This window comes from Hyla sarda, chromosome 2 (assembly GCF_029499605.1).
Source record: "Hyla sarda isolate aHylSar1 chromosome 2, aHylSar1.hap1, whole genome shotgun sequence".
In the NCBI taxonomy this organism is placed as follows: domain Eukaryota; kingdom Metazoa; phylum Chordata; class Amphibia; order Anura; family Hylidae; genus Hyla; species Hyla sarda.
This window is the reverse complement of record NC_079190.1, coordinates 113,440,533-113,468,282: the sequence shown is the minus strand read 5'-3', so window position 1 is coordinate 113,468,282 and position 27,750 is coordinate 113,440,533. Positions and strand designations below refer to the sequence as shown.

Genomic DNA, 27,750 nt, shown 5'->3' with positions numbered 1-27,750 from the left:
TCTTTTTGTCCATCGATGAAGCTGTGTGAGGGCTCTTTGATATGGGGTGATCTAAAGTTTTCTTAAATACCATAATGGGGCAGATTTGATTTATTCATTAAGCTTATAAACAGTAATTCCTATTAAAATTCAGATGACCTTCATATTGATATTGTGACAGTAAAATGAACATCTGAAAGCAATAACTGTGACTTGTACGCTGGAATGTAATTCAAGATTTTCCTAGCTTTGTGAAGGAAAATATAGATTGTATATCGACAGGAGGCGAATAATATGCTTTCCAAATTCTTTACTACTCAATAGCAGCTGAAATAAAGAAAACTTTAACAGTGCAACTAAACATGCTGAACAGGTATAGGTGTGCTGACCAATCATATATCATGAGAGGTGATATAAGTCCAGGTGACCTAATAACGTCTCCTTTCTTTGATGTGTGTAAAACAGTCCATATCTAAACCGTAAACAGGTAAGAAGCTCAATTCTTCATCTTAAAAGGTATGAGGGTTAAATCCATAAAGACATGACTTAGGAGATCAGGCTGAAGAGAAGACGAGTCATCTGAGGAAGAAGTTGAAGTAGACTGATCATTTCGTCGAATCTAGTAGGCTGAAAAATAGAAATAAAAAATAAAAAATATCATTAGGGTTGGGCATGGGTGGGATATTATTCGCCTCCTGTCGTTATAAAATCTATATTTTCCTTCACAAAGCTAGGAAAATCTTGAATTTTATTGCCGACTAGGAGGCTCATAATATGCTAGTTTAAAGCTAAAACATAAAGACTTCATAAATATTCATAACAATATATATACAATCAATACGATTTAAAAGACAGACATAGATACATGAGGTTCAGGTCGGAAATAAAAGGTTCTAAAAGTTCTAAAAGTTGTTTCTGAAGACCAGTCTGCAGCCTTCAAGATACCTGATAAAGAGCCACCTGCGAGTGCTGTTTTTGTAGCCATGGCACTACGAACTGAATGGGCACCAAAAAGGGGATGTGTCGATGCCAGCTAGAGTCATGGTAGATCTGACCCATCTAGCTAGAGTAGAAGAAGAAACGGGTAGATGAGGCTTGCAAAAAGATATGAGAAGTTGAGGAGTAGAAGAACGGAGAGAGGAGGTTCTTTGTTCATAGGCACGAAGGCAAGAGACAACACATACATCAGGACGACTGGGGAAGTAAGGATAGAAAATGGATTGAATAGAAGTTTTGGTGCGTCTACAAATTTCAAAACGAACACCGTGAGGAGAAAAAGTTCTTCTGGATATGTCTAGTGCATGGATGTCTGAAATCCGTTTGATAGAAATAAGACATAATAACATGGTTAATTTGAAAGAAAAAAACTTTAAGGATATGGATTCATTATCTGACCAGGATGAGCGTAATGATATAACTAGGGAAACATCCCAAGTAGATTGATATTTAGGTCGAGGAGGTCTTTGAAGTCGAATGCCTTTAAGTAATTTACAGATAAGTGGATGTTTGCCCACAGGAATATCCAGAAATAAAGAATGATGAGCAGAAATGGCTGAACGATATAAATTGCCTTACCCGAATCGAACAATTCAGACAAAAAATTTACGATGTGGGAGATAGATGCTTGAAAGGGATCCAGATGTCTTCTAAAGCACCATTTATCCCAAACTTTCCAAGCTGATTTGTAAGATTTCCTGGTGCCTGGAGCCCAGACCTCAGCCAGAATGTTCTTAGATGACTGTGAAAGTTCGATATCGTCTGAAGGTTGCCCGAAATGAACCAAGCCACTAGGGACATGGAGTTCGAATGGATTAGGGGGTGAGGATTGAAGTATGGGTCCAGAAGAATGTGAGGAAAAGAGGGAAGGATCCTTGCGTAATCTATGGTCATGCTCAAGACCTGGGGAAACCATGCCTGAGCTGGCCACCAAGGTGTGATGAGAATCAGAGTAGATTGAAGTGACATTGTTTAAAGAAGAACTCTGGGGATCATTGCGAAAGGGGGAAAGGCATAGAGAATGCCTGACGGCCAAGTCTGAAGAAATGTGTCCTGAGCTATGGCTTTCGGATCTGGGCGCCAACTGTAAAACATTGGAGCGGTTGAGACGGGACGCAAAGAGATCTAATGTTATTGGACCCCAAAGATTGTTGATAGACTGGAAAATTGATTGGTCTAACATCCAGTCGCTGGAGTCTATTAAATAGCGGGAGTTCCAGTCCAAAATTATGTTTCTGGCTAAGCAAAAATTCCATAATTGGGTGGCTATGTCTGAGAGGATTTTGGAACCTGTGCCACCTAAGCGATTGATATAGTGAACCGCTGAGATGTTGTCCATGCGGATCAATACACAACAATGCAATCTGAATTTCGCAAAGCTCTTTAGGGCGAAAAAACTGCCAACAATTCTGGACAATTGATGTGGAGCTTTAGTTCTGTCTCTGACCAATTGCCTCCTGTTGAAGCCGAGCCGCATCGAGCTCCCCATCCTTGGAGACTAGCGTCGGATTCTATCACTAGGTCTGGTCTGCAGTTGAAAATTGCCTTTCCATTCCAGAGTTGGATGTGATTGAGCCACCATTGTAATTCCTCCTCTGCATCTGGAGATAGGGAAATCTCGTCTGAATAAAATAGGCCTTTCTGGAGGTAATACTTTTTCAATCTCTGTAAAGCTCTGTAGTGTAGAGGTGCAGGGAAAAACGCTTGGATAGAGGCCGAAAGAAGGCCTACAATCCTCGCGATCGTTCTCAGAGAAACTGATTGTTTGCGAAGTATAGAAAGAATTTCTTGATAGTGAATAATTTCTTGTTGGGAAGGCTGAGTGTAGATGATGAGTATCTATCGTGAAGCCAAGGAATTTTATCTTCCTGGAAGGAGAAAGAGTGGATTTCTTCAGATTGATCGAGAATCCCAGACTGGACACTAGAGAAATTGTCCAATTTAAGTGACGAATTACAATGTTGGGAGATTGAGCCATGATAAGAATGTCGTCTAAATATATAATGAGACGAACACCACGACTTCTTAATAAGGCGACTACGGGTTTCATTAGCTTGGTAAAACACCAAGGGGCTGAGGAGAGGCCGAATGGGAGGCAAGTGAACTGCCATAGGGTAATTGGAGGTAATGTTGATGAGAAGGGTGAATAGGGACTGTCAAGTAGGCGTCTTTTAAGTCCACTTTCACTAACCAATCTTGTTCTAAAAGAAGATCTCTTAGCAGATAGAGGGTGAAATTGTTCAAGTGACGAAGATTTATAACCGGACGGTGACCTCCGTCCTTTTTCTTCACAAGGAAGATATTGCTTATGAAACCCTGAGTGTTTGGGTTGGCTTTTATGATGGCTCTTTTTGAAATCAGTTCTTTGATTTCTTGAGAGATAAGATGAGAGTCTTGGGTGGAAAATTGAATTTGATGAGGAATTTAGGATTGAGTCGGAGGGGATAGGAATTCTATCAGATATCCTGAGACTGTCTGAAGAATCCAGGCATCTGTTGTGATGGAAGCCCAAGAGGGGAAAATTTTTTGGAGTCGACCACCTAGAGGAAGAAGGGAAGAAACTCCTAGAGAAAGACTCACCTGATGTTGGTCTGGATCTGGGGAATCCACGTTGTCCTTGGGATCTCCATGGACGTCCTCTTGATGGGAAAAACTGAGTTGAATTCGGTTGGAAGGAAGGTCCAGGGTAAGTATATTGTTGGGGTTGGAAAGAGCCTCTATTGGGTTGTCTAGTAGGGAAGGGACGGCCGGGAAAACGGCCCCTACTTCTCCCGGCCTTCCCAAAAACTCTTTGGGAAAACACTTTTTTCAATGAGTTTTGAGCCTTATCTAGTGATGTGAAGATATTGACATATTTGACACATCTCTTTGATGGTATCATCACCGAAAAGAAATCCCTCGGTAGAGGGTTCAGATTCCGAGTTAGCCAGATAAGCTAACTGCGGATCAAGTCTAATCAGAAGAGTTTTCTTTCTCTCAGAGCATAGAGCTGCATTAGCATTGCCGAAATGACAAATAGATCTCTGGAGCCATCCTCCATGTCTAGGGTAGTGCCTGAAGCATGGGCGTGCTCAATAATGTCCCTCATCTGGGCCAAAGGACCAAGTAAGTCCAATTATTTATCCTGGCATATACGAAGGGATGTATCCAGACCCTTTTTGGGATGTTTGCCAGTTATTAACATGTATTTTACGAGCACGGGATCAATATCAGGTGTAGCGGCTGCCTTTCCAGGTAAGGTGGGCCTGGGGCATTCAGCCCTAAGTTTATTCCTGGCCTTCTTGTCTAATGGTTTTTTAATCCATACAGACAGATATATAGTTACTATAGGTTGAGGAAACCATTCGCCAGATCTAGGATGGGATATGAGGTTCGGGTCAAATAGAGGGTTCCCTTTTTCATCATAAAAAATGGATTGGGATTTTGATGTTTCATCAGAGACTTGATATTCAGAGACCTCTCCCTCCTCAATATCAGATTCCTGAGCGAAATCTACATAATCATCATCATTGACATCCTCCTCATCCGGTTTTGCTCTGGACTGAGCTTTTCATGTCTTTTTTATTTTATCCACCTCCAGGGCTGAGGGTCTATGGTGAGAAACTGAGTCACCTGTCACATTCACACTGGCATTAGCAGTGGGATCATTATTCTCAGAAGAGGCCCCCAATTTATTAGGATTAGATATTTTGGGGTCTGTGGCGCAATATCGCCTTTTGTGAGTTCTTTTGCCTGTCTTTCTATGCCCTCTGGCTAACTTAGATACTGAGTCATTTGCTGACCAGAAAATGTCAGAGGGAGTATTAGGATGAAGGGTAGAGGTATTGGGATTATTCATAGCTAAAGATTTTGTAATTGTATCCTGAATAGTTTCTATGGCCGATTTAAGTGCAGTCTGGACTGACTGGTCCACCAATTTTTGTATATGAGTGGGGTCATTATTGTCCTGTTCAGGAGCAGAGTTAGTGGACATATTAGCTGGATTATAAATATTAAAGTTAATAATGAATAAAGAAGGGTATTCAATATAATGTATAGTGAGGAGAGCAGCGAACCGTAATGTGCCTGTCACGATGCCGGCTGGCAGGAGGTGGATCCTCTGTGCCAGAGAGGGATTGGCGTGGACCGTGCTAGTGGACCGGTTCTAAGTCACTACTGGTGTTCACCAGAGCCCGCCGCAAAGCGGGATGGTCTTGCTGCGGCGGTAGTGACCAGGTCGTATCCACTAGCAACGGCTCAACCTCTCTGACTGCTGAAGATAGGCGCGGTACAAGGGAGTAGACAGAAGCAAGGTCGGACGTAGCAGAAGGTCGGGGCAGGCAGCAAGGATCGTAGTCAGGGGCAACGGCAGGAGGTCTGGAACACAGGCTAGGAACATACAAGGGAACGCTTTCACTAGGCACAAGGGCAACAAGATCCGGCGAGGGAGTGCAGGGGAAGTGAGGTATACATGGGGAGTGCACAGGTGAAAACACTAATTGGAACCACTGCGCCAATCAGTGGCGCAGTGGCCCTTTAAATCGCAGAGACCCGGTGCGTGCGCGCCCTAGGGAGCGGGGCCGCGCGCGCCGGGACAGGAACGAGGGAGAGCGAGTCAGGTACGGAAGCCGGGGTGCGCATCGCGAGCGGGCGCCACCCGCATCGCGAATCGCATCCCGGCTGGAGGCGGTATCGCAGCGCACCCGGTCAGTGGATCTGACCGGGGCGCTGCCGTAGCGAAGATGTTGCGAGCGCTCCGGGGAGGAGCGGGGACCCGGAGCGCTCGGCGTAACAGTGCCTGCTTCTAAATACCGCGGCAACTGAGGAGAATTGAAGAAGAGCGCGAAGCATAAAAGAAAGAATCCTCTCAGACGTGAGATCTCGCGAGAGGACGTGTGTGAAGGAGAGCGCGCTCAGATAGAAAAACAATGGCGCCAGTGGAGACGTGAGACCTAACACTGCGCTAGGATGAAGCTGTGCTGCGGTAAGGAACCGATACACCGAGCGGTAGTAGAAACGAAACACATACAAGATATATATATATATATATATATATATATATATATATATATATATATATATAAGAAAATGACAATAAGATAACCGGGAATGAGGGGGAGGGCGGTATGGAAAAGGGGGAGGGAAAAATTTTGTAAGAAAAACACGGGGAAAAAACAAACGATATGAGGATATAATATAAAGACAAATATGAGTAGACTAAACGGGGAAAAAAAAATATATATATATATAAGAAGTGAGGAAAATGATATATAATGGGTTATAACCCTGAGGGAATAAAACGTAGTATGTAAGGAGTACTTATCTCTCCTGAGGAGCAGCAAAGAAAGGAGACATTATTAGGTCACCTGGACTTATAGTTAGTACGGTTGAAAAAAGACATATGTCCATCAAGTTCAACCAGGGAATTGAAGGGTAGGGGTGTGGCGCGATATTGGGGAAGGGATGGGATTTTATATTTCTTCATAAGCATTAATGTTACTTTGTTCCAGGAATGTATCTAATCCTGTTTTAAAGCTGTTAATTTTTCCTGCTATGACCAGTTCCTGAGGTAGACTGTTCCATAAGTTCACAGTTCTCATGGTAAAGAAGGCGTGTCGCCCCTTGAGACTAAACTTTTTCTTCTCCAGATGGAGGGAGTGCCCCCTCGTCCTTTGGGGGGGTTTAACCTGGAACAGTTTTTCTCCATATTTATTGTATGGGCCATTAATATACTTATTAATATACTTATATACATTTATCATATCCCCCTTAAACGTCTCTTCTCAAGACTAATCGCTCCTCATAGCTAAGATGTTCCATGCCCCATATTAGTTTAGTCGCGCGTCTCTGCACCCTTTCCAGCTCCACAGTGGACTGGTGCCCAAAACTGAACAGCATATTCCAGGTGAGGCCGTACCAATGCTTTATAAAGGGGGAGTATTATGTCCCTGTCTCTCGAGTCCATGCCTCTTTTTTATACATGACAATATCCTGCCGGCCTTGGAAGCAGCAGCCTGACATTGCATGCTATTCTGTAGTCTGTGATCTACAAGTACACCCAGATCCTTCTCTACCAGTGACTCTGCAAGTTTAATCCCCCTAAGACATACGAAGCATGCAGGTTATTAGTACCCAGATGCATAACTTTACATTTATCCACATTGAACCTCATTTGCCAAGTGGATGCCCAGACACTTAGTCTATCCAATTCATCTTGTAACCTGTACACCTCCTCTATAGACTGTACCATGCTACAAAGCTTGGTGTCATCTGCAAAGATAGAAACAGAGCTGTTAATGCCATCCTCTATATCATTGATAAATAAATTAAACAACAGCGGGCCCAGTACAGAACCTTGGGGTACACCACTAATAACCGGGGACCAATCAGAGTACGAATCATTGACCACCACTCTCTGGGTACGATCCATGAGCCAGTGTTCAATCCAGTTACAAACTAAAATTTCCAAACCCAAAGACCTTAACTTACCTGTCAGACGTCTATGAGGGACAGTATCAAACGCTTTAGCAAAATCCAGAAACACTATATCCACAGCCATTCCTCTGTCAAGGCTTCTACTCACCTCTTCATAAAAGCAAATTAGATTGGTTTGACAACTTCTATCCTTAGTAAACCCATGCTGGTTATCACTTATAATACTATTATCCCCTATGTATTCCTGTATGTAATCCCTTATAAGTCCTTATAACAATTTACCCACAACGCACGTTAAACTTACCAGTCTATAGTCTCCTGGGGAAGACCTAGAGCCCTTTTTGAAGATTGGCACCACATTCGCCTTGCGCCAGTCCCTTGGCACAATACCAGACACCAGTGAATCTCTAAATATCATGAACAAGGGTATAGATATTACTGAACTTACCTCTCTAAGAACTCTTGGGTGTAGTCCATCTGGCCCTGGAGATTTGCTTACATTTAAATTACTTAACTTACCTTGTACCATCTCTACGTTAAGCCAGTTCAGTTCATTACATGATGTGTTACCAGCACTGACCTGTCCAATGTCAGCTCCTTCTTCCTTAGTATATACAGAACTAAAGAACCCATTCAGTAGCTCTGCTTTCTCTTTATTGCCTGTGACAACCTCCCCATTATCATTATTAAGGGGTCCTACATGCTCTGTCCTTGGTTTTTTTGCATTTATATATCTAAAAAAAATTTAGGATTAGTTTTGCTTTCTTAGGCCACCTGTCTCTCATTTTGAATTTTTGACGTTTTGTATTACATTTTTACAGATTTTATTAAGCTCTTTGTACTGTTTAAATGTTATAGCTGACCCATCAGATTTGAATTTTTTTAAGGCTATTTTTTTGTTGTTTATTGCTCTTTTAACATCATTTGTCATGCCATGTAGGATTTAGTTTTAATCGTTTATATTTGTTCCCCTTTGGTATATATTTAGCTGTATAGTTATTTAGAGTTAATTTAAAGATGTCCCATTTACCTTCTGTATCAGTATTTGACAACACCTCCCCCCAGTCTATGTCCTGTAGTGCAGCTCTCAGCCCAGGGAAGTTTGCCTTTTTAAAGTTAAATGTTTTTACCTTCCCCGCCTGTCTTTGTTTTCTAAATTTTAAGTCAATAGTAACTATATTGTGGTCGCTATTACCAAGGTTTTCCCTCACAGTTACATTACCAACCAGCTCTGCGTTGTTGGAAATGATCAGATCCAACAAGGCATCACTTCTTGTTGGGTCCTCCACAAACTGGCCCATAAAATTATCCTGCAATAAATTTAGGAATTGTCGCCCCTTTGTAGTTTTAGCCAGCCCCCGACCCCAATCTATATCTGGATAGTTAAAATCTCCCATTATTACCACTGTACCTGCCCGGGCGGCCCTCTCTATTTGTTTATGCAGCCGACCTTCTATCTCCTTAGTGATATTAGGGGGTCTGTAGATTACACCAAGTATTATTTTTTCAGTATTTCCCTCCTTTTGTAATTCTACCCACAGTGATTCCACATCCTCAGAATCATCACACACTATGGCATCGTTCACACTGACTTTCATACCACTTCTTACATACAGACAGACTCCACCACCTTTTCTGTTCATTCTATCTTTGCGAAACAATGTAAGCCCCTGCAGATTGACAGCCCAGTCATGCGAGGAGTCCAGCCATGTCTCAGTGACCCCAACTATATCAATATGTTCCTCCAGTATCAAGGCCTCAAGCTCCCCCATTTTATTTGCTAGGCTTCTGGCATGTGTGAACATACACTTTACATTTCCATCCTTTATGTTATTGGACTTAATGGGATTCAAGGGTGTAAGTTTTATTTTCCTATGAAGCCTATTCCTATTAACTATTCTAACCCCTCCCTCCGCTCCACCCCAGGTACATTTATAATTCCCACCTCTCTATCTACACTATCTTCCCCCTCTTTGCTGTAGGTTCCCTCCCCCCAAGTCCCTAGTTTAAACACTCCTCCACCCTTCTAGCCATCTTCTCCCCAAGCACAGCTGCACCCTCCCCATTGAGGTGCAGCCCGTCCCTACGGTAGAGCCGGTAACTGACAGCGAAGTCAGTCCAGTTCTCCATGAACCCAAACCCCTCCTTCCTACACCAGCTTCTGAGCCACTTGTTTACCTCCCTCATCTCCCGCTGCCTCTCTGGTGCAGCTTGTGGTACTGGCAGTATTTCAGAAAATACTACCTTGGAGGTCCTTGCCTTAAGCTTGCGGCCTAAGTCCCTGAAATAATTTTTAAGGACACTCCACCTACCTCTTACTTTGTCATTGGTGCCAACATGTACCATGACTGCTGGGTCCTCTCCAGCCCCGCCCAGCAACCTGTCAACTCGATCCGCGATGTGTCGAACTCGTGCGCCAGGCAGACAACACACTGTTCGGCGATCCCGGTCTTTGTGACAGATCGCCCTATCACCTCTCATGATATATGATTGGTCAGCACACCTATACCTGTTCAGCATGTTTAGTTGCACTGTTAAAGTTTTCTCTCCTGTATCTGTACTATGTTATTTCAGCTGCTATTGAGTAGTAAAGAATTTGGAAAGCATATTATGAGCCTCCGAGTCGGCAATAAAATCTGGATTTAGTTGAACATCAGTTTAATTAAAAACTTTGTTTCAATTTCCCGTCTCTTCAAGCTAAACACCAACACTTTTCCTTCACCATTTAAACATGTAACCATCACACCCATCCTCAAAAAAAAAAACATCCCTCGACCCATCTTCTACCACCCCATCTCGCTTCTCCTGTCCTCTCACCTCTCATCATACTCACTCTGCGACCACCTGCAAATAGTTTTGACTTCAACACTCTAAACAAGTTGGCCAATGATCTGCTGACCACCAAAGCCTTACACCATAATTCTGTGCACCTTCTCCTTGACTTCTCCTCTGCCTTTGACTCGGTTTACCACTCTCTCCTGCTTCAAACTCTCTCTTCCCTATGTATCACAAATTTAACCCTCTCCTGGATATCTTTACACCTCTCCAACTGCACATTCAATGTCTCCCACTCACACACTACCTCACTCTCACCCTCCAACTTTTAGAGTCCCCCAGGGCTCTGTCCTGGGGACTCTACTATTTTACTACCAATGATACCTGCACCACTGTCTATGTACTGTATACTATGGGGCAGATTTAATAAAGTGCTGGGTTTTACTAGCCAACTTTAGGGTAGGGTCACACGTAGCCCCTCCAGCTGCCATGCCCCCCCCCCCCCCTTGTGTCCTGCTCGCATCAGCAATTCACCACTACTAGCAGATACAGAGGGAGCTGTGAGTCGTGCACGATGCCCAGCTCTCCAGACATTGTGGCGGCCCCCCCTGTTCCCTGAGCTAGGCTGGGAGCAGCCAAGATGTCTGGAGTACACTACACATGCACTTGTGCGACTCACAGCTCCCTCTGTGTCTGCTGGTAGTGGTGGATTACCGTTGCGAGCAGGACACAGGGGGGGAAACAGCTGAAGGCCCATTCTAGGGACTGACAGTATCGCATACGTGTGACCCTACTCTTAAGCCATTCTGCACGGCAGTACTCTGCTCCAAATTTGTACCAGGAAATAGTTTTTTTTTTATTCTTTAGTTGTGTTGGTTTTAATATGAGTATGCATATTACAATAATGTTATGTTTATTTGTGAGCTGTTCTATAATTTATTAATGATAAAAGCCTTTACTAGGGGCTGCCATGTCTAATAGCACTTGTGTACTGTGTGAACTGTCACTGCACGACACAAACGCACATGCTTTATGGTAGACACTGTGCATAACAGATATAAAATGCTTCCTGGCTCTCACTGTGTCTAATACAAGCATCAGCAGAAAGCACAGTTCAGCCCAGAAGATAACTTCTGTCAGATAGAAAGTCTAGCAGGGTTGCAGAGGATTATCAGCCAAAGGAGAAGATCAGAGCAAGCTGTGATTGGCTGAAAAGGTCTTTCAGCCTTCGGCATCAGCAGCGTTCTGCACACCTATACAGCAGCCTCCAAAGTTTTTTTTGTAAAACAAATATTGTCACCAGTGCAATAGAGGTACAGCTAATAAAAGAATGTCCTCTATTACGGCGCACTACAATAGATTGCTGCGATATCCCAAAAAAGGCAGATGATTAACAAAAGAAAATACATAACCCTGCATCCAGTTTGCATTAATATTATGTAACAGCAATCTCCGCAATTCCCACATGTATACCTAGATGATGCTATGACGTTAAAAACACCACTAGAGCTTTAACTCAACAAAGCCACAAACATGAATGCCTATATTTGCTGTCTTGTGGTCTTCTGGCCTTTAGGGTAAAATCCATACAGAGGGATAGTCTTTAATCTTAATGGAAATGAGCAAAAAACTTTCCAAGTCTAAATTAGGAGAATGCCCCAGCCGACAGCTTCTCAACCGATAAATCTGCAGTTCAGTGACATCACTACTGCTGCTGTGATTAGATTAACTGGGTGCGAACCTGGTACCCATAGCTATCCCCCCAATGTTGGAGGTAAAATCCCCTGCATCCATAAAATAGTTATGTGTTGAAATTAACTAAATGCAGTCTCGTATGAAGTGAACTTGGTCAGCGGGTATCTGGCTTATCTAGGTATAGAGGAACTTTACATCTGCCATACCTAGTACATAGTTGGATTTCCAGTTTTGCAGTTCCAAAATTTGCAAAATATGCTTAGTATCTTTTAAGTAGTTTGGTAGTTGTTGGACACATGGTTGCAATTGTAAAACCACATACCATGATAGATTTAAGGTGAAGGATCTGCCTGGTGAGTTTTCAAAGGACTTGTGTATTTTTGGTATATAGTAAAATTAGTTTTTTAATGTTTTTTACTGTAATATATTCTTTTTCATGTTTTGTCAGGAAGCCCTGTGTGGCTCCCTTTTGTATTAAAATATCAAGCTCCTTTTTAAAATTCACAGTAGGATTCCCTGATAAGCGTTTCTAAGTTTTAACATCATTTAGGAGTCTAAGGGTTCTCTTACGTTGCCTTTGTGCTTCGATAAAGCGAGCTCCGTTGTCCAGTCCGTTGAGAGGATGGGAGTTAAAAGGGTACTCTGATGGAAAAAATTCATTTAAAATCAAGTGGTGCCAGAAAGGTAAACAAATTTGTAAATTATTTCTATTTAACAATCTTAATCATTCCAGTACTTATCAGCAGCTGTATACTACAGAGGAAGTTCTTTTCTTTTTGAATTTCTTTTCTGTCTGACCACAGTGCTCTCTGCTGACACCTCTGTCCATTTCAGGAACTGGACAGAGGTGTCAGCAGAGAGCACTGTGGTCAGACAGAAAAGAAATTGATATAGAAAAGAGTTTCCTTTTAGTATACAGCAGCCAATAAGTACTGGAAGCATTAAGATTTTTAAATAGAAGTTATTTACAAATCTGTTTTACTTTCTGGCACCAGTTGATTAAAAAAAATATAGTTTCCCACCGAAGTACCCCTTTAAGCGGAGAAAAAAATAGTGCATTTCCTATTTTTTTCTCTGATCAACTACTGTAAAATACCGGATCCCTGACGGACTCCATTAAAGTCAATGGGATACGTTGGACCTGGCAGTGTCAGTTGCAAAAAAAGAGGCGTATGGACCGAGAACAGGGCGGGGTACAACGGCAGTGTTAAATTAGCCTAAGATATTCTTAATGGTAGTCTTCATGGTTCATGCCAACAACACTTCCCCCCTTATCTGTGGGTCATATACTTATCACATCATTAATCTGAATTTGTTTTATAGCTAATTGTTCTGTGGGCTGCTATGTCTAATAGCACTTGTGTACGACACAGACACAGGTATTTTACAGCAGACTTTGTTATAAGAGATAAGGACTCATAGACTTTGTATCTGAATTACGCATTATTAGCAGAAAGCACAGTGATATTGGGAACTAAACTCCATATTGGTGGAGCCCGGAAGTAAACTTTTGGCAGCAGCTTCTGTCAGGTAGAACGTGCAGCTGCAGAGGATCGTCAGCGTCAGGAAGAGGTGCGCGAGGTGAGAGCAAGCTGGGACTGGCTGAAGGGACCGTTCAGCTAGCAGCAGAATCAGCAACCCTGGGCACTACTTTACAGCAGCCTCCAAACTTTGTAGAGAGAAAACCGGCCCCTGTAGATGTCGGGAGGTGAGTTTCGTAGCAGAGCAATCTGGGAGAGGGGGGAAAATGCCACTGGGCACTGCCAGCCTGTAGGTCCCATCCCTCACCTCCTGCTAACATGCAGAGGGGTCAGAGCAAGTGAGTGTTATCACTTGGTGATTGTTGGGTGACAAGGTCAGGGCAGTGTGTATCAGTGTCGACCAATCTTTGGCTGTCTGGGCATGTTGGGAATAGTGGTTTTGCAACAGCTGGAGGCACACTGGTTGGAAAACAATGCTGTGGACTGTTAGGAGGCAGCGCTATCAGAAGTAACAGTTCTGATTTAGTTCCTGTTACCTCCCTCTCAATGATTCCTGCTGTCTGTGCAGGGAGAAATCTGATCCTGAAGTCACTGCCTGAACATTCCACATATCACTGCCTCCGACACTACATAAGGGTTTGTAATTTTCCATATCAGATGTTTCAGATAGTCATGACTATACCTTTTGTGGGGTCCGCAAGGAAATGCACTGCCATCTATGCGCATTTCCGCGCTGTCCTAGCCCCGGCATGTTCTGCTGTTGGTGGAATGTCCGCACAGAAATTTTCCTTGCGGACATTCCCCCCCTGTGAACATAGCCATAAAGGGGTACTCCACCCCTAGACATCTTATCCCCTATCCAAAAGATAGGGGATAAGATGTCAGATTGCCATGGTCCCGCTGCTGGGGACCCCCGGGATCACAGTTGCGGCACCGCACTATCATTACTGCACAGAGCCAGTTCGCTCTGCACGTAATGACGGGCAATACAGGGGCCGGAGCATCGTTACGTCACTGCTCCGCCCCTCGTGACATCACGGCCCGCCCCCTCAATACAAGTCTATGGGAGGAGGCATGGCGGTCGTCACGCCCCCGCCAAAGACTTGCATTAAGGGGGTGGGCCATGATGTCACGAGGGGCGGAGCCATGACGTCACGCTGCTCCTTCCCCTGTATCGCCCGTCATTACGCACAGAGTGAACTCGCTCTGTGCAGTAATGATAGCACGGAGCCGCAGCGGTGATCCCGGGGTCCCCAGCAGAAGGACCCCGGCGATCTGACATCTTATCCCCTATCCTTTGGATAGGGGATAAGATGTCTAGAGGCGGAGTACCCCTTTAAGGCTAGGTTTACACTGCGGAATCTTCAGGCAGAAAATTTCCGCCCGGAGATTTGGAGTGTGGCTAGTGCCGTCCGAATCAGTCAGCGCTAGGACCGCGCAGACACTGCAGTCTCCAATAGACTGCAATGTGTTCCGCGAGTATTTCTGCCTGAAGAATGAGCAATGCCATTCTTCAGGTGGAAATTTTCAAGCTGATTTTCTGTTCACAAATTCTGCTTCACAAGTTCCGAAGTGTGAATTTGTGAATGGAAACCCATTCACTATACAGTACATTTTAGTAAGCGGAATTTCTGCCTGCAATTTCAAGTGGAATTGCAGTCGGAAATTCCGTAGTGTGAACCAAGCCTTGATCTTCATAAAATCACCAAAGTCTCCAGCACATAAATGTTCAAACTCCTAAGTTTGACGCAGCCCCGCCCTTACTTACGCCTGTCTACTACTGGCAAGTTACCTATATAAATAATGAAAAAGATGGGGGGGGGGGGCATCCTGCCAGGAGGTAGAAGCAACATCCATTTAAGTGATACTAACTAACAACATAAAACAGGGAAGAAGCCCCAAGAATGAATGTTTAAACTTAACTTAAAAATATAATGCAAAATTGCCATGAATAGTAGAATAAATATGGCAACAGAAGGCTAAACAGGGTATACAAACCAAATTATCAATGAAACATAAGTTTGTGCTTAAAATTTAGTCCCTGAGGGAAACTAGTACCTAAATTATGTCCCCACCTTGACTAGTAAGATGGACCATTTGAATAGTGTAAATTTTATAACCAGTGGTGTGGGCCTGATGTACACGTGTTTGGATGCACCTGATAAGTTACGTTCGTTTACTTTCTCTCTGTGGTTTTTTTAGTTTCTCGCTAGTGCAGCCTACATATAATTTATACAAAATTATATACTATATAAAGAGGGAGCAGTCTATTTCCCCTTAAGGACCCGGCATTTTTTGCACATCTGACCACTGTCGCTTTAAGCATTAATAACTCTGGGATGCTTTTACTTTTCATTCTGATTCCAAGATTGTTTTTTCGTGACATATTCTACTTCATGTTAGTGGTAAATATTTGTCGATACTTGCATCATTTCTTGGTGAAAAATTCCAAAATGTTATGAAATATTTAGCATTTTTTTAACTTTGAAACTCTCTGCTTATAAGGAAAATTAACATCCCAAATAAACTATATATTGATTCACATATACAATATGTCTTCTTTATGTTTCCATCATAAAGTTGACATGTTTTTACTTTTGGAAGACATCAGAGGGCTTTAACGTTCAGCAGCAATTTTCCAATTTTTCACAACATTTTCAAAATCTGAATTTTTCAGGGACCAGTTCAGTTTTGAAGTGGATTTGAAGGGCCTTCATATTAGAAATACTCCGTAAATTACCCCATTATAAAAACTGCACCCCTCAAAGTATTCAAAACGACATTCAGTATGTGTGTTAACCCTTTAGATAACAATGGGTACAGTGAGCCTTAACACCCCACAGGTGTTTGATGACTTTTTGTTAAATTTGGATGTGTAAATGAATTTTTTTTTCACAAAAATGCAGTTTTTCCCCCAAATTTTACAATTTTACAAGGGGTAATAGGAGAAAATTCCCCCCCAAATTTGTAACCCTATTTCTTCTGAGTATGGAAATACCCCATGTATGGACGTCAAGTGCACTGCAGGTGCACTACAATGCTCAGAAGAGAAGAAGTCACATTTGGCTTTTGGAAAGCAAATTTAGCTGAAATGGTTTTGGTGGAGGGGAGGGGGGGGGGCATGTCGTATTTTGGAAGCCCCTATGGTGCCAGAAAAAAAAAAAACTCCACATGGCATACTATTTTGGAAACTACACCCCTCAAACAAGGGGTACAGTGAGCCTTAACAACCCACAGGTGTTTGACAACTTTTCGTTAAAGTCGGATGTGCAAATCAAATTTTTTTTTTCACTAAAATGCAGATTTTCCCCCAAATTTTACATTTTCACAAGGGGTAAGAGGAGAAAAAGCCTCCCAAAATCTTGTAAAGTGCTTTGCAGGCGAACTACAATGCGCAGAAGAGGAGGAGTGCCTTTGGGATTTTGGAGAGAGAATTTGTTTGTAATGGAAGTCGGGGGCCATGTGCGTTTACAAAGCCCCCCCCCCCATGTAATCCCATTTTGGAAACTACACCCCTCACGGTATGTAATAAGGGGTGCAGTGAGTACTTACACCCCATTGGCATTTGACAGATCTTTGGAACAGTGGACTGTGCAAATGAAAAATTAAATTTTTCATTTTCATGGACCACTGTTCCAAAAATCTGTCAGAGACCTGTGAGGCCTAAATACTCACTTCACCCCTTACTACATTCCGTGAGGGGTGTTGTTTCCAAAATGGGGTCACATGTGGGAGGGTCCACTGTTCTGGCACCATGGGGGCTTTGTAAACACACATGGCCTTCAATTCCAGACACATTTTCTCTCCAAAAGCCCAATGGCACTCCCTCTCTTCTGAGCCCTGTAGTTTGCCCGCAGAGCACTTTACATCCATGTATGGGGTATTTATACACTCAAAAGAAATGAGGTTAAAAATTGTGGGGGGGGGGGGGGGCTTTTTTCCTATTACCCCTTGTGAAAATAAAAATATTGGGATAACACCAGCATTTTAGTGAAAAAAATACAAATTTTTCATTTTCACGGCCAACTTTAATGAAAATTCTTCAAACACCGGTTGGGTGTTAAGGCTCTCCAAAACCCTTGTTATGTTCTGTGAGGGGTGAAGTTTCCAAAATGGAGTCACATGTGTTTTTTTTTTTGCATTTATGTCAGAACCGCTGTAAACGATCAGCCACTCCTGTGCAAATCACCTCAAATTGTGCTCTCACTCCTGAGCCTTGCTGTGCGCCCGCAGAGCATTTTACGTCCACATATGGGGTATTTCCGTACTCTAGTATGGGGCAACACCAGCATGTTAGTGTAAAAAAATAAAAATTTTTTACAATAACATGCTGGAGTAGACCCCAACTAAACTACTGTTTCATAAGGGGTAAAAGGAGAAAAAGCCTCCAAAATTTGTTAGGCAATTTCTCCCGAGTACGGAAATAACCCATATGTGGCCCTAAACTGTTGCTTTCAAACCTGACAGGGCTCCGAAGTGAGAGAGCAACATGCGCATTTGAGGCCTAAATTAGGGATTTGCACAGGGATGGACACTGATGCAAGAATTACACTTTCCTCTGATACCAAAATTACCCTAAGGCAGTGTTTCCCAAACAGGGTGCTTCCAGCTGTTGCAAAACTCCCAGCATGCCTGGACAGTCAATAGCTGTCCAGAAACACTGGGAGTTGTTGTTTTGCAACAGCTGGAGGCTCTGTCTTCGAAACTGTGCTGTACCAGACATTTTTCATTTTTATTGGTGGGGAGGGGGGTAACTGTGTAGGCTATGTGTATATGTAGTGTTTTACTTTTTATTTTGTGTAGGTGCAGTGTAGTGTTTTTAGGGTACAATCACAGGGGTGGTGGTTCACAGCGAGTTTCCCTCTGGGAGTTTGAGCTGCAGCGGAAAACTCACTGTAAACCCGCCCGTGTGAATGTAGCCAGTGTAATTTTAACCTCCAGTTGTTGCAAAGCTACAACTCCCAGCATGCCCTTTGGCTGTCCATGCATGCTGGGGGTTGTAGTTATGCAATAGCTGGAGGCACACTGGTTACAAAACACGGTGTGCCTCCAGCTATGCAATAGCTGGAGGCACACTGAGAGTTTGTTACTTAACTCAGTGTTTCCCAACCTGTGTGCCTCCAGCTGTTGCAAAACTACAACTCCCAGAATGCATAGTCTGTCAGTGCATGCTGGGAGTTATAGTTTTGCCACAGCTGGAGGCACACGGGTTGTGAAACACTGAGTTAGGAAACAGACAATGTTTCCCAAGCAGTGTGCCTCCAGTTGTTGCAAAACTACAGCTCTCAGCATGCCCAGACAGCCGAAGGGCATGTTGGGAGTTGTAGTTATGCAACAACTGGAGAACAATTTGGAGACCACTGTGTAGTGGTGTCCAAACTGTAGCCCTCCAGATGTTGCAAAACTACAACTCCAAGCATGCTCAGACTTCCCAGGCATGCTGAGAGTTGTAGTTCGGCAACATCTGAAGGACCACATGTTGCTGAACTACAACTCCCAGCATGCCTGGGCAGTCTGAGCACGCTTGGAGTTGTAGTTTTGCAACATCTGGAGCGCTACAGTTTTGGCACCACTGTATAGTGATCTGAATTGATCAGCGATTTACGGTGATTGCCGACATGGGGCGGGGGGGGGGGGGGTCCCCAGGCATTGTCACGAGATGCCTCCCAGTACGCCCTGAGTCCTTTAGTGGATATGCTATCTATTATGAAGGGGGGGGGGGGGTTCAGTTTATATACTTTCTAATGTGGAAAGGGGAAAGATCAGCCTGTATATATCTATATATATATATATATATATATATATATATATATATATAAAAGTCAATTTGTGTGTATGAATGTGTATGTTCCAGCATAACTTCCAAACGGCTAAAGATATTAACATGAAACTTGGCACACGTTACTTATATGTCAACAACAAACATAGGATAGGTGATTTAACCCTTACTCACCCCTATTTGCAAGAGTCAGGGTTTTTATTTAAAGTCCCATACAAGTCTGTGGGAAATATATGTTACTGCATAACTTCCAAACAGCTGGAGATATTTTGATAATACTTGGTCACATGTTACTTATATGTCAAATAAAAATATTAAATTCTTAAATTAACCCCATATGTGAAGGATGGGGTTTTTGTTTCAAATCCCATGCAAGTATAAAGGACTTCTGGTGCCTTACTCCACAAGCTCCGCTCTGCATCTCCTGGTGAATGCGTCAGCTCGGCTGGAAAGCCACATCCTCCACGCATTCCATGCCCCATCTTGCAAAGATACGCCCACCCTTTAAGCCACACCCCGTTTATTTTCAGCTTACAATATCTTTACAATGCAGCCCCACCTGAGGACGGGATATGAGGATTAGTGAGGACGGGGTATGGGGACAGGGGTATGTGGACGGGGTATGGGGACGGGGTTTGGGGATGGGATTTGGGGATGGGATATGAAGAGGGGATATGGGGTCAGGATATAAAGGGGTACTCTGCCCCTAGACATCTTATCCCCTATCCAAAGGATAGGGGATAAGATGTCAGATCGCCACGGTCCCGCTGCTGGGGACCCCCGGGATTGGCACTGCAGCACCACACTATCCTTACTGCACAGAGCGAGTTCGCTCTGTGCGTAATGACTGGCGATACAGGGGACAGAGCAGCGTGATGTCAGGGCTCCGCCCCTCGTGACATTACGGCCCACCCCCTTAATGCAAGTCTATGGCAGGAGCCGTGACGACCACCACGCCCCCTCCCATAGACTTGTATTGAGGGGGGCGGGCCATGACATCACGAGGGGCGGAGCCGTAACGATGCTCCGGCCCCTGTATTGCCCGTCATTACATGCAGAGCGAACTCGTTCTGTGCAGTTATTATAGTGCGGGGCCGCAGCGGCGATCCCGGGGGTCCCCAGCAGCAGGACCCCAGTGATTTGACATCATATCCCCTATCCTTTGGATAGGGGATAAGATGTCTAGGGGCGGAGTACCCCTTTAAGGATGGGATATGAGGACAAAAGCTTCCTCCTTTGTTGTGTGGTGTCCCAGTACAGAACATGGTTCTGTACAGTCCTAAAGTCCCCTCAGGTAGAGTCCCTCAAGTCCACAGTGCTCTCCTGCAGGGTCCCTCTAAGTCATTATATGGTATTGTATACTAAGTGTGTACATTTATTATGTTTAGTGTACAGTGAATGTAAGAAATATATGAAGGTTGTTAGGATGTTTACACTGTATAGGACCTTCCTAAGGTCATGTGAAATGTCATGTGATAGGTGATCACATGATACCCAGAGATCCAGAGACACAAGTAACATCAGGCAACCATCTACCAATGGGCTTTAGTCCAGCCCCTGATATATAAGGGTCTGTAGTCTCCACATTATCTCTCTTGGTTCCTGCTCTTTAGTTCCTGAAAGCAAAGCAAGCACAAGTCCTGTACAAGTGAAGTCCAGAATAGCTAGGCCAAAGCCTAAAAGTCTGCAGCCACATCAAATCTGTGAGTACAAGTCAAGTCACTACTGTCCCTACCAAAGTCATAACAGTAGCACAGTGGCCTGCATCATTATTACTGCAACTACAAGTCCAAGCAAGCCAGAGAGGTTCCCTGTGTCCCGGTCACCTCTGTGGAAGTTGGCTATCTGTAAGAAATGTTATACTGCCTTCTTCAGTAAAGTCCCATCAAAACCTGCTTTGAACTCTCAATTAATATATGCCATTTCTGGGTTGGTTGTCGGCAGTACCCTAAACCATACAACCACATCCTGGCGTCATGAACACTAGGGCTTAAAAACCCAGGGGTTGATACCTTCTGTCCCCGCTACCTACACTGCTACACCCCGTGGTCCCGCCATAACACCGTGGTTACCACAGTTGCTTTTCCTCCCCCACAAGGATTAGGAAGGAAAAACCGGGCAGTGCTGGGTACTCAGTAGTGTTGCTCACGAATATTCGCAATTCGAATATTATTCGCGAATATCGCATATTCGCGAATTTGCGAATTTCGCGAATATAGCGCTATATATTCGTAATTACGAATATTCGTTTTTTTATTTATTTATTTATTTTTTTTTTTTTTTCACAGTACACATCACAGTGATCATCCCTCTCTGCTTCCAGCTTGTGTGGTGTAAAGAATACTACTGTGTGAGACTGGCGTGCGCAAATTCGCACATGCGAAAATTCGCATATGCTAATTTTCGCATATGCGCATTTTCGCGTATGCTAATTTTGTATATGCTAATATTCACATATGGTAATTTTCGCATACGCGAATTTACGCATATGCGAAAATAAAACGAGAATATAACGAATATGCGAATATTCGCGAATATATGGCGAATATTCGTCCATATATTCGCGAATATTCACGAATTCGAACATGGCCTATGCCGCTCAACACTAGTACTCAGCTAGTAGTACTGTATATAATATGGAGGGGGAAGAACCAGCTTCTCTTATATGTAGAGGGCTTAACATGGGGTGCCCAACCTGTCCACCTAATATGGAGGGCGCTTTCCTACTTATTTCATATGGGAGTCTATCTTCCTACTTAATATGGGAGACCTACCTACCTAATATGGGGGTCTACCTACTATCTAAATATGAGGGCTTCTCACCTAATATGAGGGAATTACTAACTAAATATTAAGGCCTTGTACCTAAAATGGGGGGGACTCTGTCTAAATATGTAATACAGGGGCTAAACCTATTTACATAATATTGTCAGTCTACCTATCCTAAATAGGGGAGTCTATTTCAATACCTAATATTGAGGGTCTACCTAGGTAATGCGGGGATAATGGAGACAATAATGAGTGGACCTTCCTAAGAGGGCATTATTACTACTTGGGGCTCTATAGATTGTAGTTTGTCTAGGTGGGGAATAGATAGGGAGGATGCTGGAAATACGAGGAGCATAAGTTGTTTATCCAGCAGACTCTACGGAGACAAGTCATGGCAGATAGAAGTTGTTATGAGGGCCTGGAAAAAATGGAAAAGACAAAAAAGGGAACAACTCAAATGAGAAAAGAAGCCCCCTGTGAGTAACTGGATGTAAATGTAGTCACTTATATGGTCCAAAGAGCCTCTTTGGGGCTGGTATCTATCACTATATGGACACTATATGGGAGAAATATTAGTTATATTGTGTGGTATAGTGGCATTCTTAATGCACAGTCTGGCAGTATTAGGGTATTTCTCTAACTAACCAAATTTTCTAACTAACCAAAAATGATATTCCAACATCAGGAAAAAAAAATGAAAATGTTACAGAAGCATAATGCATGTCTTACCACCAGAAATCTATTTGTCTTATGTGTTTGTGGGTCTCTTCTAGAGGTGCACCGAAATGGAAATTTCAGAACCGAAACGAAACCGAAATAAAAAAAAATGTCCGGCCGAAACCGATACCGAAAATTACTTCTCCCTGTCTTCTGGTAAAATGCAGCGCTCCGCTCATTAGATTAGATTCCCCCACATTAGATTGCCATCTCCCTCACATTAGGTCGGGAGTTCCCCCACATTAATAGGCAGCTCCCCCACAATAGTAGGCAGCTCCCCCACATTAGGTCAGCATTTCCCCCACAATAGTAGGCAGCTCCCCCACAATAGTAGTCAGCTCCCCCACATTAGGTCAGCATTTCCCCCACAATAGTAGGCAGTTCCCCCACAATATTAGGCAGCTCCCTCCAACAATATTAGGCAGCTCCCCACAACAATATTAGGCAGCTCCCCACAACAATATTAGGCAGCTCCCCACAACAATATTAGGCAGCTCCCCCCACATTTGTAGGCAGCTCCCCCCCCCCACAATATTAGGCAGCTCCCCCTCAACAATATTAGGCAGCTCCCCCCAACAATATTAGGCAGCTCCCCCCAACAATATTAGGCAGCTCCCCCCACAATATTAGGCAGCTCCCCCCACAATATTAGGCAGCTCCCCCCACAATATTAGGCAGCTCCCCCCCAACAATATTAGGCAGCTCCCCCCACAATATTAGGCAGCTCAACCCCAACAATATTAGGCAGCTCCCCCCACAATATTAGGCAGCTCCCCCCCAACAATATTAGGCAGCTCCCCCCACAATATTAGGCAGCTCCCCCCACAATATTAGGCAGCTCCCCCCCAACAATATTAAGCAGCTCCCCCCCAACAATATTAGGCAGCTCCCCCCCCACATTTGTAGGCAGCTGCCCCCCAACAATATTAGGCAGCTCCCCCCACAATATTAGGCAGCTCAACCCCAACAATATTAGGCAGCTCCCCCCACAATATTAGGCAGCTCCCCCCCAACAATATTAGGCAGCTCCCCCCACAATATTAGGCAGCTCCCCCAACAATATTAGGCAGCTCCCCCCCCACATTTGTAGGCAGCTGCCCCCCAACAATATTAGGCAGCTCCCCCCCCCACATTTGTAGGCAGCTCCCCCCCAACAATATTAGGCAGCTCCCCCCCCCACATTTGTAGGCAGCTGCCCCCCAACAATATTAGGCAGCTCCCCCACAATAGTAGGCCTATGGACCATAGCAGTAGGTGCCGGGACCGGAGGAGCGGTGACCGGAACACTGAAGAAGATGACGCGGGCACTTACCAGGCCCCGGCCGGCGTGCGTTCTCCTGCGACGATCCTGCGGTCCTCCTGCGTCTCTATAGTTGTACGCATGGGATGTCAGTGACGTCCCCTGCGTACGACCATAGAGGCGGAGAAGCGAAGGACCGAAGGAGGATCGCAGGAGGACACCGGGGAATGGTGAGTGACATCCGGGATAGGAATACTTCTTTTTATGTGCCCGGGCCGGCTCCCATGTGTGGCTGCAGGCGGGGGCCGACCAGAGCATATAAAAACTAATACTGTATACTAAAAAACAGGGGGCCTCCAGCTGTTGTGAAACTACAACTCCCAGCATGCCCGGACAGACTTTGCCGGTCCGGGCATGCTGGGAGTTGTAGTTTCAAAACAGCTGGAGGCCCCCTGGTTTTTAGTATACAGTATTAGTTTTTATATGCTCTGGTCAGCCCCCGCCTGCAGTCACACACGGGAGCCGGCCCGGGCACATAAAAAGAAGTATTCCTATCCCGGAGAGCGCGCCCCCCCAGATGTTGCGCCCGGTGCAGCCGGCCCCCCCTGCACCGCCCACGAGTGCCTCTGCCACTGGCAGTGTTTGCAACTTGTGCTGTGGGCGGGCAGGGAAGGTGGGTCATTAGCGGCACATTTTTTGTTGTTTCGGCATTTCCCCGAAACAGCTTTTTTCGGGCGATATGTATGACATCCCTAGTCTCTTCCTAAGTCAGATAATCATTGTGCTTTTTCATTCCTCACTACTATTCCCTGCCCAGGATAACCTGGGTTATGATAATTTTTTCATAACCTCACTACTATTCCCTGCTACAGAATACTGCTTTATAAAGCACACTCTTTCTCTTCACACACAAATCTTCAATAGCTGCTGTATTCATTGACTGTCTGCTTCTCTGCATGTGACATTGTTTAGCACAAGGCAGCATGCTGTAAACACACCATGTTCTATCCTTAAAGTAAAGTTGTCCAGGGGCTCGTTAGAGGTGATGACATCACTCAGGGGACAGGGCTTTAGTTTAGAGAGAAGTTTTAGCGCCACATCTCCTGAGACAGCAGAGAATGATGCGTTGGAGGAGAGGGGGAGTTGAGGGGCTGAAGTCAATTCCAAAATGAAAATGAAAAAACTGCATAACTTTCTGTAAGGGGTAAATCAAGCAAAACATATGCATTTTGTGAATACTATATTAGTAAGTTGGGGTAATAGTTTTATTTGAAGAAAAAAAAATTTCTGACACCAGAATACCCCTTTAAATGTTAAATGGCAGCTATATGTTTTGCCAATTTTGGAAAGTTTCCATAGCAAAAAGTGTTAGTGTGGTGGTACAGGGACAATGATCAACATTAGGTTGTCAACTGTGATAAAGATTGGTAAAAATGAATATATTTCTGGGGAACATACTAAAATAATACAATAATACAATATTAACAATGGTTGATAAAATTATTTTGCATGGTAACAAAGAAGGAAAGTATTTTATATATATATATATATATATATATATATATATATATGCAACAATAACACAATACTAGATAAACTATTATATAGAAATTAGGCGCTGACCATTTTCATATTGTCCTCACAGGCGGGGGGTCTGCTGACATCAACTGTCTAATAGAATGGAAGAGATACATGGAGGTAAGTGGCTGTTATGAATGTTATATATTGGATATACATAAGGTTGCACTCTGTAATGTAGTGCAGGATCTGTCAAAAACTCATTGACTTATAATGGAGTTTCTAACTATAATGGAGTTGTCATTATACCCAAGTATTGACACTGTATTGCTACTGTAGGTAACAAATTTTTACTAATAGCTCTAAACACAAAACTAGCAAGATAACCAGAGCAAAGAATTATTAACATCATTTCAATAGTAGTTTTCACTTGTTTGCAAGTTTAAACTGCCATAAATCTGGTAAGCAAGGGTGGCCACACCCCCTTCGCACAAACATAAAAAAACACAAATAAAAACAATTTTAAAAAATTGGCCCAAACCCTAGCCCCGCCCCTATAGATATCCCCTATATATTAATGACCGTAACAGAAAATAAATATGTTTCTGGTGAGGAAGGAGGGTAATAAGCCCAGTCTGGATGTGGTTATACAATAATAGGGGTTTTAAGCAGGGACCCTTCTAAATTTGGTACATGATATAAGGCAAATAGATCCAATGTATGTGTGTGTTCTTTACTCTCATGTGACCCCTTGCTGGCTATAGGGAGTGAAGGCAGAACTTTTGGAGGACATGAGCTCCCACCTGAACATTCTCCTGGATAAAGCTGCGTCAGAAGCCGTGGAGTACTACAAAAGAGAGAATAAGACTGTAACATCTGATATAAATAAGAAGTAAGTTGAATTGAAGTGCAAAGATATTTTGTTTTTGTTTTTTAAATAGTAGGGAGTCTGTTTTAGTCTATTTAGGATTATAGGAGTTTATGGTATCTCCTAGTCCTAACACATATGCTACATGAAGTGTAAACAAAACTAGTATGGATAGTATGTCTTGAACTATGTTGGAAAAAGAAAGTAGAGGAAAGCCTCTCACCTAGAGTTGTTGTGTACAAGACACAACAACTTCCAGAGCATACAAAAGCAAAAGTAGTGGTGATGCCTGCGGGAATCGGTTCACAGGTGTCCTCCTGCCCAATGGTGAAGTATGGAAGAAAGAAGAATCCGGATCCTCACGGTGTTACTCAGTTATGACAGCAGGCCGAGGTGGCTATCCTGAGAATAAGTGAGTTGCGCAGTGAGGACCCGGCTTCTTTGTCATAGACTACATCTTTTTGGTATAGAAAATGTCATTTTTTGGGGAAAATAGTGTGGTATATTAAAGTCCCTGCAATAGTGGCCATCAGTGTAGACATTGTTTAAAAACAACAGTCAGAATTCAAAGAGCTGTTAAAATTTGGATGTGTTCATAATTTGTGGGTGCTACTGAGAAAAAACACCTGGAATAACAAAATCCAGTGGTATAGTGTGAAAATCTACCGTCAAAATATCAGCTGTAAAATGGCAAATGACAATTTTTAATGGCAATGTAAACAGTCAAAAATAAAGACCTTAGAGCCCTGAACTAGGCCAGATGCCTGGCTTAGAACTCCAGCAGCTAATGTTCTGCACCTGCACTCCTCAGCTGGGAATTGTAGTGCCTAAGTTTGTTCACCCACAGAGCAACTGAATGATAAGCACTTGCCTATCTGCATCTTGAGAAAGCTGACCACTAAAGTATAGAGAGAAACAATTTTGGGAAATTGAGAAACTTGTGAATGCCTGCTTGGAACTTTGTTAAATGCTTTGTGCCTCTGTCTTGAAGTGGGAGGTGTTAACCAAGTAAAAACAATAGCCCTTCTATATTTAAAGTGTATGTCATATGCAAAAACTTTTTCTTTAATGTACCATTATACTACCATTATATGTATATTTAAAAAATACATTGGTTAAAATAATGTGTATATTTTTGGGTGAAAAAAATGCTGTTTTGTCCCTGCAGCTATTTCCCGTCTGACTCTGTGCAGAGACAAAATATAGGGAGTGAATGTGGGACAAGCAGGGCTCTGTGCAGTGAGGCTCTGTGACGCCCCCGGCTCACACAGCAGGATGATTGACAAGTCAGGAGCCTGCACAGAGACCAGCTTGTCTTACACTTCATGCTGCTTTTTAACCAGCGTATATATAGATGCTACAACATATATGATAAATTCCCCCTATTCCCTTTACCCCTTTATCTAGACCAGATTAATGTGACAGAAACTATACACACAGGCCATTATCTTTGATAGGATCACCAACCTAGTAGTGGTTTTACTGTAATGACAAAGGGGGAGATTTATCAAAACCTGTC

At 43.5% G+C, this 27,750-nt stretch overlaps 1 protein-coding gene and 1 long non-coding RNA gene across 5 annotated transcripts in view; one reads left to right on the top strand and one right to left on the bottom strand.

Annotated features, from left to right (window-relative positions):
- The window catches only part of LOC130355310 (sterol O-acyltransferase 2-like), a 153,320-nt gene that overhangs the window by 18,571 nt on the left and 106,999 nt on the right, over positions 1–27,750 (top strand). The window contains exons 1-4 of one of the 4 annotated variants that reach the window (XM_056555313.1): positions 13,370–13,567; positions 22,662–22,761; positions 25,491–25,543; positions 26,128–26,255. In XM_056555313.1, the coding sequence (XP_056411288.1) occupies positions 22,674–22,761; positions 25,491–25,543; positions 26,128–26,255 (269 nt within the window). In that variant the 5' untranslated portion in view covers positions 13,370–13,567; positions 22,662–22,673. Of the gene's footprint in view, positions 1–13,369; positions 13,568–20,634; positions 20,823–22,661; positions 22,762–25,490; positions 25,544–26,127; positions 26,256–27,750 lie in introns of those variants that run through there. The other 3 variants (XM_056555315.1, XM_056555316.1, XM_056555312.1) reach the window with 3 other exon arrangements.
- Positions 336–27,750, bottom strand: LOC130355313 (uncharacterized). Its single transcript, XR_008888473.1, has 4 exons — positions 27,699–27,750; positions 26,167–26,210; positions 25,469–25,516; positions 336–606 (listed from the first exon to the last, which is right to left on the bottom strand). It is a non-coding gene; the product is annotated as an uncharacterized LOC130355313 (long non-coding RNA).